Source organism: Sebastes fasciatus, chromosome 1, assembly GCF_043250625.1.
Source record: "Sebastes fasciatus isolate fSebFas1 chromosome 1, fSebFas1.pri, whole genome shotgun sequence".
NCBI lineage: Eukaryota > Metazoa > Chordata > Actinopteri > Perciformes > Sebastidae > Sebastes > Sebastes fasciatus.
Window position 1 is genome coordinate 18670649 of NC_133795.1, and position 16782 is coordinate 18687430.

Genomic DNA, 16782 nt, shown 5'->3' on the forward strand with positions numbered 1-16782 from the left:
CATTATCATTATTACTACTCAGGTGTAATTCATACTGTGCAATATTTTCAGGTGGAATTTCATTTCATTCTCACTGTGCAATATAATTTTCCACTTGTGCAATTGTTAATAGTTTGTTTATTGTCAATACTGTATATACTGCTTCTATTTTTATACTTCCTTCTATTTAAATGGTTCATATTTTGTTACTTTGTTTAGCTCTTTTTTTTACTGTGTTAGCTGATGCATCTTGTTTTTTTGCACTATCCCCTTTGCTACTGTACACTGCAAATTTCCCCACTGCGGGACTTATAAAGGAATATCTTATCTTATCTTAAACACTGTTTTTCATGTAAATGATTGAGAATAATTCAAAAACATACCATGAACCTCAGCAAGTCTCAAAATCAAGATAACAAATAATAATGACTATAATTTAATTAGAAATATTTTCAATAAAGGTCGCAATAACTTCAAGGATGGCTGTTATGAATGTTTTTAGGTTGTTTTATAATTTTATTCTCAGGTATTGTCTTATTTATGGTAGTATTTATCAAGTGTACTATTTATAGATTTTAAGGGCTGAGACAGAGCCAGGGTAAAATGCATTTCATTGAATTTCACTGTACACTGTACTTTAAATGCATATGACAAATAAACTTGAAACTTGAAACTATTATGTTGTTTTAAAAGTTCCTTTAATTTACTTTATTTATCTGCTTTTATTGTCTTAGGCAGCACTTTGTAACATCCGTTTTGAAAAGTGCTATATATATAAACCAATTTATTATTATTATTTTCCTCAATTAAAATGTAAAAACAATGATTACATGTGATCTGGTAAACAGTTATCAAATCTATATTAGTTATGGATTAATGTCACAAAATCGTTCCAGTCAGAAGACTCCGAGAAATCCTATAATAGTCTGTATTACGGCTGATGAATTTGAAATAACGTTCAATACAATAAACTCAATAAAACCTATATTTAGATGTCATTTGAATATATTTAAAAGTTATTTAATAACTTTGTTACCTAAAACTAAAATATTTTTGGCGTTTCAAAATATGAAAAAGATGGAAAGCAGGCAATTGTCAAGTTATTGATGTTCAGTTCAATACATGTACATTATTGTCATATTATTATCAGATTCAGAACAATGAAATCATTTGAAAACAACTTTAACATTTCTTAAATTAACTCCAATGTTGCTGATTACATTGAGGAGATAAATGTTCTCCTTTTATCATAAACAACTTTATGTGATAACAAACACTTTAAATTGGTCCAATACTGTGATATCTGAGAACACACTGCACCTGTGAAGCAGAGAAATGTGTAACATGAGCCGTGAACAACACTTCTCTACAATCGCACAAGCCGACCAGTTCACTAATAAAAATCAAAACAAGACTCAATGAAATATATTGTTTATTTACAAGAAGACATAGGTTTACATTTTATACACTTTAGATCTTTTTTTCCCAGAAAGGCACTTAATCAAATACTCGATGCAAATTAGCAAAAAGATTGAGGACATTTCTATTTGGTAAAAGGCACATTGTTTAAAATGAACAACACAGGAGGCAAAGACAGATGAAGGGCGTAAACAAAGACATACGAAAGAATGTTCAAACTTTGAATGACAGACAAAAAATGGCCATTGTGACTTTTTCCAACACCATGATTAAAACAACCTGGTTTAAAGTAAAACTAATCATCAAATATCAATAGAGCTTTGCCAGATCTCCTAAAACAAAACAAAAAAGTAGGAAACAGAAAACAAAAACACACATACTGGTATAAAGCTAAACAAAATATGGATACTTCAATAGGTAAACTAACTTTCCCAAAATGGTAAAAACAACGTTGAGATGAGAGTTGCTGGTGTAATGAGATAACTGTATGATGGGAGCATGATGTTGTAAAGACGAGGAACACAATCAAATCTGATTCTGATTTACAGCGACAATGAATAGAAACTAGAAAATCTGATTTCAGGAAATGGATAGATGTTTTCATCTGGTTAGTGTGACGAGACAATCTTTCCTTTCAACCATCAATGTGCTCTCTTGTCTTCAGGAGAGCAGACACTCCAACAATGATGGTTTAGTGGTCACCTGACTTCTAAAATCAAACAAACATCCCCCTTCATAGCGGAGTGTGAGAGAAGAATATGATTGTAAAAAATATGTACATGTTTACTGTTTGTTCCTCCAGAGTGTGTTGGTCAGCGGGCTATAGTTTATGAGCCAGTCAAGTTTGCTAACAGTTCCTCTCTTTTAGTTTCTCTTTGCCACAATCGTCCTGTCCATGGAATGTATGGAACCTGAGTGTGTGCACCTTTTCTCACCACTCAACTAAACTGCACCCATCCTCCTGATTTGACAGCATCTTTACTGGAACTGTGGAGGAGAGGGAGGGAGGGAGGGAGGGAGGGAGGGAGGGAGGGAGGGAAGGATGGGTGGAAGATGAGAGTGTAATGATGATGATGATTAAAAAAAAATCATGTTAAACGAACACAAATGTGACAGATGGACAAGATGGATTACTACACAGACAAAAAATACAGATGACATTTTGTAAAAAGCTTACTTGGAGCCTGCAGATGTGAAATCCCCCCACAAGTCGGAGCTGGGTGGGGCTGCAGGTCCGGGGGACCCAAAGTCGAAAAGAGGGACTGGATCTGGAGAATTATGGAAAGCATGAATACTGTTTAAATCATGTGAAGGTGTTGAAGGGCGCTTTTCTGTATTTTCTCTTCAGCCCAGATGTGAAGTAAATTGGACTTCTGCAGAAGTCCAGGTCAGTTCTCTCCCACTCATTTTAACCTGCCGTTTACCTGCGTCCATCTCAATAAATGCCCACACAGACAGCCTGCGTTTTGGTTCACTTGGAAACGGTCCGAGACCACCTCTCGCAAGCAAGTCTCGGATCGGATGTTTTGGTCCACACTAGAGTACAATTACTGCGTTTACAACTGCCCTAACGAACCGCACCAGAGTTTGATTAAAACGGACTAAATGTTGACTTGTAAAAGCGCCTAAAAAATATGATTTGATACAAAAGCACGGTAATCACCAGTGTTAGTCTGTACAGGGGAGACCGGCTGTTGTCCCACAGGAGGCGGTATGACACCCCCAACCTTTGCACCTGGTGGAGGTGGGAGGAGACCCCCACCCATGGGCCGTGGTTTGGCACCACCTGCCTCCTTCTTCTTGATGTTCTGTGATAAAGAGAGTCATGAGATTTTTTAACGTCTCTATTGTTTAATTAATGGCTATTTTCTTCAGAGACTCTGTCATTGTTCAATTTAAGTCCTTCTATTAATTCCTTTATATCTGTAATGTTGGGGCTGAATAACTCACCCCGATGCTGATCTTGATGGTCTGTCCCTCTTTGAAGCTAAGGTCCAGCTTAGGTGCCACGATGTCAGAAGCTTCCTGTTTTGCGAGTTCGCCTTCTTGCTTCACCCACCTTTAGAAATACAGTTTGAAAGCGTAATCACATGAATAATGTTGGATAGAGTCAAACTGGGTCATTGCAGTAGCAAGATACAGATAAGAAAACATCAGTATTGTATTGCAAGTATTGTAACAAACACCATCTAAAAGGTTTCATGTGAGCAGACCTCTTTTACACTTGAATACACATGAATTATATGTATGATGGACAAATGTGCACCATTGTCTACACACATAGCAAATGTGCAAGTATGAATGCTGTTCACAATATCACATTTAAACATATTCACGTAAATGTAGCAAGATGTGCTTATAAATATGAACCTGGTCTTATAAACAGATGAGATCATGTTGAGTTCATGTTTGTATAAACAGAGATCAGACAGTAAAAAGGCTCCGTAAGAGAAGCTAACTTACTTGAAATGGTCTTGTAAAGCTACGTTGAAGTCAAATGAGTCTCCACGATCAGCAAAACCCAGACCGATAAAAGCATGACGTCCTTTATAAAAGCAATTGTAAAGACAAAAACACATTAGGATACCTTATGCATCACATGATAAAACATACATTTCCTGCAGTAAGATAGTTACTGTAAGGGAGAGTATACTGTAGGCCTTTGACTCCATATTAGCCATATAACCCCTTTTTTATTACAGAAAAAATATTTTTTAAAGACTTGAAAAATGCTATAAATAGCAATAGATGGCACCTTTTAACTTTAACTACTGTCACTTGATAACTGCAATGTGAGAAAGATGGAGAGTTCCTGTGATTGTCTAGAGAAAAATGGCTGAAAACAAGGCCAAGTTAACCAAGTCTCGTGTCTAGGGCTGCAGATAATCATTATTTTCCTTATCGATTAATCTGTCAATTATTTTCTCGATTAATCAATTAGTTGTTTGGTCTATAAAATGTCAGAAAATGTCATTCAGTGTTTCCCAAAGCCCAAGATGATGTCCTCAAATGTCTTGTTTTGTCCACAATTCAAAGATATTCAGTTTACTGTCATAGTAATGTAATGTAATCACAATTCAATGTGAAAGCTAATTCTCGCGCCGGGCCATGGCCGAGCATTATGTTTTCGGTGTGCCCGCCGGTACGTACGTCTGGTCCATTCTCGTGGACACAATATCTCAGGAACGCCTGGAGGAAATTTCTTCAAAATTGGCACAAACTTCCACTTGGGCTCAAGGATGAACTGATTCGATTTTAGTGGTCAAAGGTCACTGTGACCTCACAAAACATGTTTTTTGCCATAACTCAAGAATTCATGTGCTAATTATGACACAAACGTCTAATAGGATAAAATGGTGAGGTGATGACATTTTGGACAGACATGGATGTAAACTGCAACTTGACTGGTTGGCGGAGAGATACAAATTTAGATTTAAGTAAATGTTGTTGTTTTTTTTAATTGATATAATCTAGAAATGTGACATTACATTTGAGATATCTTTAGCACACTATATCCACCTACTTGTCTCATGAAAGTGTCTTACCATTGCCATCTTCTATCCGGATCACAAAATACCTGCTGGAGTCTGTGACTGATTCAACTACACAGCCTGGATACTGTTCGACTGGAGCCATGGCAAACAACTCTCCTGCAAAGAACAAATTTACACCAACGGTGCCTTAGGGTTATTTTCTGCATTGTGAGCAATCAAGTAAAACGGTTTGTTGCAAAGGACAAAGAGAGACAGCAAGCTGGTTGACCGACACCTTGATCACACTGTGACAGACAGACAGACAGACAGACACATTTTCTCTATGATAATTGCGACTGGAATTGTATAATTGGCGAGTCTTTCAGGGAATTATTTGGAATAGTTAACTCTTAAGGTTACAGCAAGATGCTGTCATGTAATCTGTCTTTCTTTTGGTAATATAAGTAATCTAACCAGTCACCTTTTTGCTAGTAAACCAGCAGGGTGGTTTTGGTAAACTTTCATTAATCCATCAGAGAGTGTACTAGAGCAGCCAGTTTCCCTCATGCTGTGCACCATATGTTTCGAGTCTTAAACATTTTTGAACCATCATCTTGTGCCACCTAATTGTGAACACATTTGATCCATATAACACCAACAAAGCTAGACAGAGCAGACAGGGCAATGAGGCAGTCTCACTCTGTTTCATGGCTAAACTGGTGAGGCTTTCTTTCTTTCTGACTACACTAATCAGGTCCACTCTAAAGTTCAAAGGAACTGATGGCTCGCTTGAAACATTCAGTGCTTTACTAATTCTTGGTACTCTGGTGCTTATGGGAAGTGAATTTAAATGAGTCAGTTCTTCTTATCTTGCACAATTACTTGCAGAGGTAAAAGGTTGCAGAAAAGAGTTAACTGTAAAGTCATTTATCTTGGTGACATAAGTTAAGAGTCATACAGATAACTCATGTGGTGAATTATGTACACACACCATATTAAGCTGCAAGGAGTTGCCGGTTTGTTTACCTGTGTTTTTGTCCTCTAACTTAATGTAGGCCATCTTGCCTTTAGCAGTGATTTTCATCCGACCACTCCATTGAGGTTCATCCAGCTTCCAGTCAGCAGCACTAGAAAAACAGGAAACACACATCTGAATATGAAAGTGGCTGACTTGATCACAGTTTCTACTGAGGCAGCTGCAGTTTTTCACAGCAGGAGGAAGTGAAATTAAAAGTTTTCAGGAAGACTAAAATGAGACATTCGGGTCAACGGTGATCTGCTGATACTGCTGCCAACTGAAGGAAAGCAATCCTAAAAAGGACAGGCTTTATGACTTTGGAAAGTAATGCTTGTCTGTAAAAACTCGCTTGAATGGATGTATTGGCTCCTTTCAATACATCTCATTGGGATTTGATTCAAAATATGACACCTGTGGATCCATTAGAATTTCCATCTTCATTAGCAAAATATGACAAGAAAAAAAACTGTCATAGTTAATGCGATAATAATAATATAACAATAATATATAATAATTAACGTAAATTTGTTTTAACACCACTTATTTCTTTAACGCATTAATGCAAATTGCAATTTTTAGGTTGTAACTGACTCAGTTTTAAAGCTAGAGTGAAGAAACTGGTATCATATGAAAATAGAAAAACCAAAGGAATAAAGAGGCTAAATAACGCTACAAACTTAAGCTAAATTTTGTCTAGGAAAAATTGGCATGGCCATTTTCAAAATGGTCCCTTGACTTCTGACCTCAAGATATGTGAATGTAAATGGGTTCTCTGGGTACCCACGAGTCTCCCCTTTACAGACATGCCCACTTTATGATAATCACATGCAGTTTGGGTCAAGTCATAGTCAAGTCAGCACACTGACACACTGACAGCTGTTGTTGCCTGTTGGGCTTGAGTTGTTATGATTTGAGCATATTTTTTATATTAAATGCAGTACCTGTGAGGGTTTCTGGACAATATTTGTCATTGTTTTGTGTTGTTAATGGATTTCCAGTAGTAAATATATACATATATTTGCATAAAGCAGCATATTTACCCACTCCCATGTTGATAAGAGTATTAAACACTTGACAAATCTTCTTCGGAGCTGTCATCCATCACCGCAGCATTGTAAACAAACATGTTTTCAGTGTGCTAATAAGCAGCCTGTTGCCTGTCTTTCTACATAAAGAAACTGTCATGTAAGTCCATTCTTGACTCTTGGAAACAGTAGTTGGACAAAACCAAAAAAAAACTAACTCAAGGTCTACTTACTAGCACACTTACTGGTGCTTTCACGGTCTTCCTCTACAGGTTGCTCAGATTTCATGACAAGAACAGAAAACCATAAGGTGTGGTTGAAAACCCCTGAAAGAGTTACTAAGTGGACATAGAGATATGTTTTTAGCTAGCTAGCTAGCTAGTTAACCGCTAGCAACTCTAAACTCATGCATCCATTATCGGACCTGCCATTTAAAACTTCTCAGACTCAACGTTATCAGCAATGTCATCATTTCATCATGTAGAAATTTCACAACTAAAGTTTGAACTTTTTAAAAATGACAGCTGCTGTAAGTCAAAGTCAATAAACTGCTTGTTGACACAGTCTGGATGATGGTGTCCGATGTCAGAGAGCAGATAACAGCTAGCTGCAGCGGCTAGCATCAAGTGTAGTAGCTAGCTGTGTTAGCTATGTTTGTTTATCTGAATCCTCAGTGTTTACTAGCTGTGTTGGGTTTATAACCTGGTTGTAACCTGGTTTATAATCTGGTTGTAACTTGGTTTATAACCTGGTTGTAAACTGTCGACTACACTTTGCAGAGAAAACAGAGAAAAGTAACAAACATCCATGCCAACACCTGGTTGTCCGATAATGGACGTTGTCTCCGTGGAGCTCGTCTTACCGGTATCCGCGGTTGGAAGCCCTCGGTGGGATCTTGTAAACATGAACTTCGGGCTTCACACAGAGCATTGACTCATAACTGCTGTCTTCTGCCATTTTGTCCAGTTTCACTAACTACCAGAGAGCAACTTCCGACTTTCAGTGGACACTTCGCCTCCGCTGGAGAGTTGAACGAGTTGAAACCAGACGACGAGAGACAGAAAGGAGCCACAAGGTCCGTTCACACAGCGACACGTCCGGTCAGGAGGACCCGCGCAGAGTAGCACGTACTACTACTGAGCAGTGGCGCCGGAAGTACGTACTACTTTATTTTAATTTATTTATTTTTATTGAAGAAATTCAAATTTAAAAACAACATGGCTCATAGATCATTGCATTAGAGTAAAAATAATAATAAATAATAAAGTATGTAAAATAGTACATGAAAATAATAATAAATTAAATTAAAGGGACTGTTTGTAACTTTCAGAATTGCTTGTTAACAGTGACACCTGTGGCCGTTAAGTTAACAACAGTCAGCGCTTGCTCGCTCTAAACAGACATGAACGAGCATCGCTCAAAACAGTGAGGCGACACACGTCAGATAAAGCCACAATATCACTCTATATTTCAGCTGCTTGGCAGTAATGTTAGCTGAACAGACAAAGGTCTCTCCATGAATCAATGTTGATCCTAGTGTTGGCTTTTCCTGCTTCAGCCTCCCGACTGCGGTCGGAGGAAGACACCGGCACCCGGTCGGACATGATAACGTTTCTCATTGCGGAGCCCCGTCACTTCACAAGACACGGGAAACCTCTGTTGGTCTGGAGGAGCTGCAGCAGTGATTTCTGCACAAACGTCCACTGTATATTCACTAGATATTCTCAGAGCTAAACTAACTCTTCTGCAGTGTGTAGTGTGCGCGCATACACGAGCGCGGCGTGTGAGTGAAGGCAGGAAGGCAGAGGAGCAGAGACTCCGTAGTTTGTGTTGGAGTCTGAGTCTGAAGAGCGCAGCAACACGCGAGCGCGCATGGGACACCGACCCAGATTGATTTATACGTGTAAGAAGTTACAAACAGCCCTTTAAGTAAAAGTATGTTATGTTAGTATAATCAGGAGAATGTAAACTGAATTTCCCCAAGAGAATAATAAAGTATTTTTATATTTTGTATTATAATTCACCTACTAATCCCAGTCATAGTGAGGGATGATTATTATTTTACAGAAGTCTTTATATTAACCATATTCTGGTTATTCTTATCTGCATCACATCAAATGCTTTGTTTTCTTTAATTTTTTAATATAAGTATGTAATAATAAAATATAAATCTCCAAATAGCCCATGAAATAAGGAATAATCCCACGTTATACGTATTCAACATGAATTATTCTCAGGCAGATATAGCTTGTTTGTTGTGTATAGAAGTGCGGGTGTGTACTCGGGCACTGTAATGGGCGAGATGGAGACAGACAGGCAGAAGAACATGTCAGCCTGTCACACCACGCCACTCCACGAAGCTTCGAATATATCTCACCGAAGCTTCGTAGCCCAAAAAATAGTATTCAGGACAGCCCTATTTTGAAATCATCCCACTTTCTGCTCAAGGACAAGGTTTCATGACATAAAACAAACATACACCAAGTTTGAAGTGTGTTTATTAAAGGGTATTCAAATTTCATTTGTGTTTTTCAAGTTTCAAAGTAGCAATGACATCAAATCAGCCTCAGAGTAGACAGGCAGCTGTGAATGACTGAAACAAAGCTTCATGTGCAGATCACATAGATACAGGATGGGTTTTTGCTTTTAATTATCAATTTAAAATGACAACAAATCCATTTTATTTCAATAATTGAATCTGATCCCTGGGAACAGTATACAGTATTAAGAGTATAGTGTATACTATCTCCTAAAACATAAATATTGAGATGTTAGAGCTGCAATGGACAACTTATATTGCTGTCATCAACAAACAGAAACTTCAATTCCCAGACGTTAGTGAACTGTGAACTATGCACTGCCCTGACCCTAAATGTCTTTTTTTTTACTTTTTAAATTTACAGTAAGTGAGGCTGGAATAAGTGGTACAAATGCAGCAGTTTAAGCCATGTTAATATGTTTGCTGTTGTGTAGAAGCAAGGTGTTTAATTTACCATTAATCATCGTTTCAATTAATTTCTTTTCTTGTGACTATTTCCAATCAATGATTTTACTGACAATTGAAATTATTTGTATAAGTTATGGTCAAAGCACAGTCATGTAACACTTCTATTAGAGAAGCATTTTATAGTTGCCTTACACTCTTGCAGATTGAAGATTGCTGCAGTAACTCTCAGTACTGGCAATTTATCAGTATTTGACGAGATTATTAATTTCACGGTTTGCAAACTTTTATGTTCAATCAGTGGCAAACAATAGTGTAGATACTTTTGTGTGAAAACACCACATTAAAGACATTCCTCAAAACCAGGGAGTGGAATTTGGCTCTGTTCTGACTGAAAGATGATATTTCTATTATTTTTGTGATCTTTTTTTGTAGTTTTCACCACAAATTTTGCCCCTTTCGAAAATAACACAGTTGTCATGTGGCTATATCATCCTCCATTTCTGAAGACCAAACCATAATATTAATGCAATCAGTCAATATACTTCAACTGGTGCAAAAAACAAATGAAAGTCCTCTTTTCTAAACAGATGCAGTGCAGTTGACTGTATTAACAATTCTGATTTAACAGCAAGGCAACACACACAGGGGGACATTAATGCACGGTAACTTAAGATTTGGGTCTGACTTTTTCCACTTCGATAAAATTGAATATGATACTACCAATAACGTTTCCTATGCAGGCTATATCATCTAGTCTCTGATACACTACTGATCTCCTGACTTAAACATACTATGTCTGAGAAAAAAAACAACACAAACATGAAGAAACAATGTCAGCTGTTTAAAACAAGAGAAACAAAACACAGCACAGGTAATTAGGCAACATGTAAAAAATAATCCAGGGAGTAAATTCATCTTTATTGCTTGTATAAGCTTAGATTTAGTGACATTCTGTCCTTCCGATCTATAATCTTTGGCCATAGGCTGCGTGCCCACCGGGCATTTCTTTCATCGCCACCAGTGCCAAACAGAGGCCTGTGGACGGTGGAAAGTGCTGGTCTGGGACTCTGCCATTGCTATGCAACTACAGTATAAAAACGCACGTTTGAGCACAGTGCTTTTTTTACTCAAAGTGTTGGATCAGTTTGACTTTCTCCCACCTTGCACTCAAGCTGCTGAACACACAATAAACTCTCAGCACCGTCAAATTTACACTGAACCCAACAAACTGAGGCCAGCTTCCCGGTGGACACCCAGCCATGATCCACGTTCCGTCGGTGGAAAGGCCAGCTCGTTCGCTTGCCCCTCTGCGGGGAATTCCCACAGATTCACGAGCTCTCCTTATTCTCCCTGAAGAGACTGACACCTGATGCCTTGGCGCTCGGCCGGCCAATCATACTTAAAATCATAGGGCACCTCATGGTACATCGAAGTATCACAGTGTGTAGGGATGTGAGGCGAACGCCTGTTCACAGTGTGGAACAGAAGGGGTTTCAGACCTTTGGCTGATCTCTGCCAGCCCCTTGCAACATTTCACAGAAGGAAAAGACAAGGTGAGAGGCAAAGACCATGCCAGTAAGCAGAGTAGAGAGAGGGTGGAGAAGTTCATTTCGATCCGTGCTACGTCTTCATATTCCTAATGTCTGTCAAATTTTGCGTCGTCCCACCACTCTGCTCTTCATACCACACTTAACCCCTTTAACTGCTACCCTTTATGCCCTCGCAGGGTAATTCCTTGTAGCAGGTAGCTCCTGTTTATCTGCAGAGCCGGAAGCCTGAGGTGCCATCTGGGCCAGTGGGCTGGCGGATCACATGATTGTTTGGACGAACTGGTTCTGATGGTTGCTGCACGCTCATACGAGCTGGCCTAATGATATGAGGGGAAATGAGAATAAATTAATAGCAGTGTTTTCTACTTCTAGGTGTTTTAACTACTGTGTAAATTCATTGTTGTTCTTCTTTGTTGTAAAGTCTTACCTGTCCTGGCATGGATTGTCCTGAGGCGTATCATCTGAGGACGCACTACCCAAGATCCTTCTTCGTGCTTCTGCGTACTCCGCCTCCCGCTGGGCCAAAGACTTCATCTGCTGAGAGGGACGAGTCGAGGATGCGAGGTTTCCTGCAGTACCATTATTTGAAGGACGTTTCAAAATTCGAATTTGTGGTGGGGGTGCAGCAGGCTGAGAGTCATCCTGGATTACAATAGCAGTTCGAACAGGTGAGCCGATCGAAACCAAGCTGGACTTCCTGTACAAGGTAAAAAACAGTGAGAGGAATAAAATTACTTCTATGCAACCTTACCATGTATTGAACATTTTTGATAATAAATTGTCTCTTTGCTTACTTTACTGCCTCCTGATTTATTTTCAGTTTAGCCTCGAGCCTTCTCTCTATTTCCTGCGGAGAAAAACATATTTATTACATTTGTGTTATTGTCCAACAAGTTAATTATCTGTCTCATTGACCTTTAAAGCAAACATGTTCACCAGATTCGGTTTTCAAAGTCGCTGGAATCTAAAAAAAAACACACTTTTGAAAGGTATTATGACATCAGTCATTGCAAATCAATAATCCCTCACCATGATAAGAAATGTATTGAACCTCTGGTCACTAATAGGTGACCTGCATTTGGCCTCACTAGATCAAATTAAATTTGTTAAGAAATTGATTTCATAGCAACTGTGCATTTTTAATTGACAGTATGGTATTTATTCTATAAAAAAACTGGATATGGGGAGACCTGATAACTGAGGGGTTAGGGTGCATACCACATGGGCGTAAAATGCCCTGAAAGGTAAGTCCCCAGTTTGATTCTTGGCTGGCTGGAAAATCTATATTGATAAGACATCTTCTTATTAAAGAAATCTTCTTAAATACTGCACATACTCATGATTTATGTCTACAGATTATGGCTTTTACCATACACTGTGTGCAGTATCAGTTTTTGTATTTCCTATGTTGTCAGGATGGAGGGCGGGGGTGGGAAGAATGTGATTGCTGTTATATACATTTTCAGATGTTGAAATTCATATTTAGTGTTCAGCCAATACAAAGTCGTCAGGGTAAACTGTATACATATCTCAGTATCAGATCAACACGTTAATAATAATAATACATTTTATTTAAATAGCGCTTTTCTGGATACTCAAAGACACTTTACACCGATAAAATGATCATAAAAAAAAGGACATCATAAAAATATAAAACAGACAATATTAATTACACATTAAAAGCAGTTCTAAAAAGGCGAGTTTTGATTTGTGGTTTGAATGTGGACAGGTTGGTGCAGTCTCTGATGTTGCCAGCTGTTGGATTTCAGTTTGCTCACAATAAAGATGAGGATAAAATAATGCAGCTGAGCAACTCAACCATTGCATTACATTAATATCCATCACAATAACATGTGCAGTCACAACAGTGTCATGGACATGTTTTTGCAGCCACTTTAAATGATTTTAATCAGAACATACAGTTTGATTACAGGGGATCGGTTACAAAAACACGACTGTTTCTACTACTGACAGATCAGTTAACAGTTTGTCACACACAATCCACCAACACATGCTGGAAAAAATCTGTTATATCTATTTGCTTATATACTCTAAATATACTATTTCCATAGCCCTGAACATACTATACTGTTTTACATACTCTAAATATACTATTTCCAAAGCCCTGAACATACTACACTGTTGTTATGGTATTGTAATGATTCAGTGCAGCCTGTCATTTCCGCAAAGGGAGGGTCTTAAGAAAAGGGGGAATTATAGGAAAAAGTGTAAAAAATTAAGTTTTTCGTGTGCATATTATTTGGGATTTCCAAACAAATCATGAAATAATGTTGTTGAGTAAATAAAATGACTCAGTGAATCAGTCCTGTCTCGTTATGGGACAGTGAGGCCTGCAGGACCCAGTCAGGAAGCTGATTTATTTGATGAGAAAACAACCAGAAATGTAACAAAAACATGTTTTTATGGGGTATTCAAGCGCCACACACATCTAGTGTTGTCACCGATCCTTTCTACGTGACTAGCTGACTGGTAAGCTGAAATCAAGTCTTGTTTAGAGTAGTAATGTTAGTGTAACTCACCCCGCTGTCCGCTGCCTCCTCCCAGCTCTCTGCCACCTCTTCATCCTCCATGTTGTAACAGAGAGAGCTGCTGGCTGCTGCTGTCCTCTTCTTCAGGCCTCTCACCGGCTGTCTAGCTCTCGTCCCATCCACACAGAGGACATGGGACGGTGGTCAGAGCTCACACAGACCTGCAGGGAGCTGGCTGTCACGAGTGATCAAAATGAAGGCTGAATAAACAAACCGTAGTTAGCCTAGCCTCGTGTTAGCCTGCTAGTTTAATGCTCCTCTGCTGAGGTTAATCCTCCTCTCTGGCTGCCTGGTACTTTATATCTAACGTAACGTCCTCCTCGGTAGATCAACCGGCTACTGGTGTCGTTAAACACGCCGCTCAAACGGAGATATACCGAGTGAACACGGTAGTTTAGGCTGGTTGACTGGTTGACTGGTAACTAGCTAGCTGAGGTTTAACACTTAATCAGCCTCTCAGGTTAACCCTGGAAACAGGAAGAGGAATGACGTCATGGGATCGTTACAGAAACCTTTACTATCTGAAGAGACGTTTTAGGAAAAAAAAATTATTATAAATCTGTCTGGAGACGCAAAACATTTGAGTATTGTGATGAAGGTAACACAGTTTATAGTCTAAGTATGTAGTATATAAGTCTAAAGCAGTGAGGGCCAAAGTGCAAATGTAATATGGAATATTAGGGCCACATTGAGGGAAAAAAAACATCTCAGATTTACAGAATAAAGTCATAATATTACGAAAATAAAGTCATAACTTTACGATAAATTGTCGTAATAATAGGAGAATAGTCATAACTTTACGAGAAAAAAGTCATAACTTTACGAGAAAAAAAGTCATTACTTTACGAGAAAAAAGTCGTAATATTACGAGAATAAAGTCATAACTTTGCGAGAAAAAAGTCATATTACAAGAATAAAGTCATAACTTTACGATAAATTGTCGTAATAATAGGAGAATAGTCATAACTTTACGAGAAAAAAGTCATAACTTTACGAGAAATAAAGTCATAACTACGAGAAAAAAGTCTTAATATTACGAGAATAAAGTCATAACTTTACGAGAAAAAAGTCGTAATATTACGAGAATAAAGTCATAACTTTACGAGAAAAAAGTTGTAATATTATTAGAATAAAGTCATAACTTTACGAGAAAAAAGGCGCAATATTGCGAGAATAAAGTCATAACTTTACTAGAAAAAAGTCGCAATATTGCGAGAATAAAGTCATAACTTTATGAGAAAAAAGTCGTAATATTACAAGAATAAAGTCATAACTTTACGAGAAAAAAGGCGCAATATTGCGAGAATAAAGTCATAACTTTAAGAAAAAAAAGTCGCAATATTGCGAGAATAAAGTCATAACTTTAAGAAAAAAAAGTCGCAATATTGCGAGAATAAAGTCATAACTTTATGAGAAAAAAAGTTGTGATATTACGAGAATAAAGTCATAACTTTATGAGAAAAAAAGTCGTAATATTACAAGGATAAAGTCATAACTTTACGAGAAAAAAAAGTAATAATATTACGAGAATAAAGTTGTAATATTACAAGAAAAAGTCATAATATTACGGGAATAAAGACATAACTTTACGAGAAAAAAGTCGTAATATAACGAGAATAAAGTCATAACTTTACGAGAAATAAAGTCGTAATATTGCGAGAATAAAGTCATAACTTTACGAGAAAAAAAAGTCGTAATATTACGAGACTAAAGTCATAACTTTACTAGAAAAAAGTTGTGTAATACGAGAATAAAGTCATAACTTTACGAGAAAAAAAGTCGATATATTAAGAGAATATGAAAATGAAGAGCCGTTTGGGAGCCGAGAGAGCCGGCTCTTCTTTGGTGAGCTGAGCCAAATGATCTGGCTCACTAAAAAGAGCCGAAATTCCCATCACTATGTTGAAGGGAAGTGATGCGTTCATGTCTGGTGGAACTGGCACTGACAGAAACACCACGGTGGTCAATGGACAAACATAAAACACACAAATTACATAATACAATACGTAAAGGCCCAAAGTGAAATATTTTAATTTGCTAGAATAGGATTATGATCACCTGTCTGTTTGGAGTTTTTTTTTGCAAAATACCAAACTTTATATTTGTAATTTACAGCTGCTTGTTATTTAAAATAGGAGATGAACGGTAGTCACATGAACGCAGCATCAGAAATCATGGTGCATACAATAAATATAGTAAGAGGAAGATAAAAGATAAAAGTAACTACTGCAAACATTCAAGAAACATAAACTAAATAATAAGATATATATATATTTTTTTTCAAATATGTACATCTGTTTTAAAAGTAATGTATTATTTATAATATACAATCTATAATATTGTATATTATAAATTGTATATTATAAATAATAATTTATGCATATAAGAAAGATAACAAATAGTCAATATGATTAAGATAAATAAGTAAGTAATGAATTGGTATTGTGATTAAGTTATACTATAAGTAATGAATTGGTATTCTGGATTGATAACAAATTTATATTTTGATAAGGATAATTATATCAGTAATTAATTTGTATTTCTGTATGACACAGATTAAAGGTAATAATTATAGTTAGAATAATTATAAATAATAATAATTATAGTTAGACAAATTTAAGTAAATATGTATGGCTCAATAAGGAATCTGGTTAATAATTTATAATTGACTTATGGAGAAGGGGTGGGATTAAATAAGTTTATACTTCTTCTCACTCCCTTTCAAATATGTAAATCAAGGCATCAAGTATTTGAGAATTTATTTTTACTTATGCTTTTCATTGTATGTAAATACTACCTGTTTCTGACTGTCCACTTGGTGG

At 37.2% G+C, this 16782-nt stretch overlaps 2 protein-coding genes across 2 annotated transcripts; both read right to left on the minus strand.

Moving 5' to 3' along the window:
• Positions 1 to 1394: 1394 nt before the first annotated feature.
• necap2 (NECAP endocytosis associated 2) lies at positions 1395 to 8012 on the minus strand. The gene is made up of 8 exons (XM_074635312.1): positions 7777 to 8012; positions 5898 to 5998; positions 4944 to 5048; positions 3862 to 3943; positions 3349 to 3457; positions 3062 to 3206; positions 2576 to 2666; positions 1395 to 2385 (listed from the first exon to the last, which is right to left on the minus strand). The coding sequence occupies exons 1-8, from the start codon at positions 7869 to 7871 to the stop codon at positions 2337 to 2339; spliced, it is 777 nt and encodes a 258-aa protein (XP_074491413.1). The 5' UTR covers positions 7872 to 8012; the 3' UTR covers positions 1395 to 2336.
• Positions 8013 to 9394: 1382 nt separating this feature from the next.
• LOC141767743 (SUZ RNA-binding domain-containing-like) lies at positions 9395 to 14429 on the minus strand. The gene is made up of 4 exons (XM_074635337.1): positions 13952 to 14429; positions 12206 to 12258; positions 11839 to 12108; positions 9395 to 11728 (listed from the first exon to the last, which is right to left on the minus strand). Exons 1-4 carry the CDS (start codon positions 14000 to 14002, stop codon positions 11617 to 11619), a joined length of 486 nt encoding a protein of 161 aa, XP_074491438.1. The 5' UTR covers positions 14003 to 14429; the 3' UTR covers positions 9395 to 11616.
• Positions 14430 to 16782: the final 2353 nt, after the last annotated feature.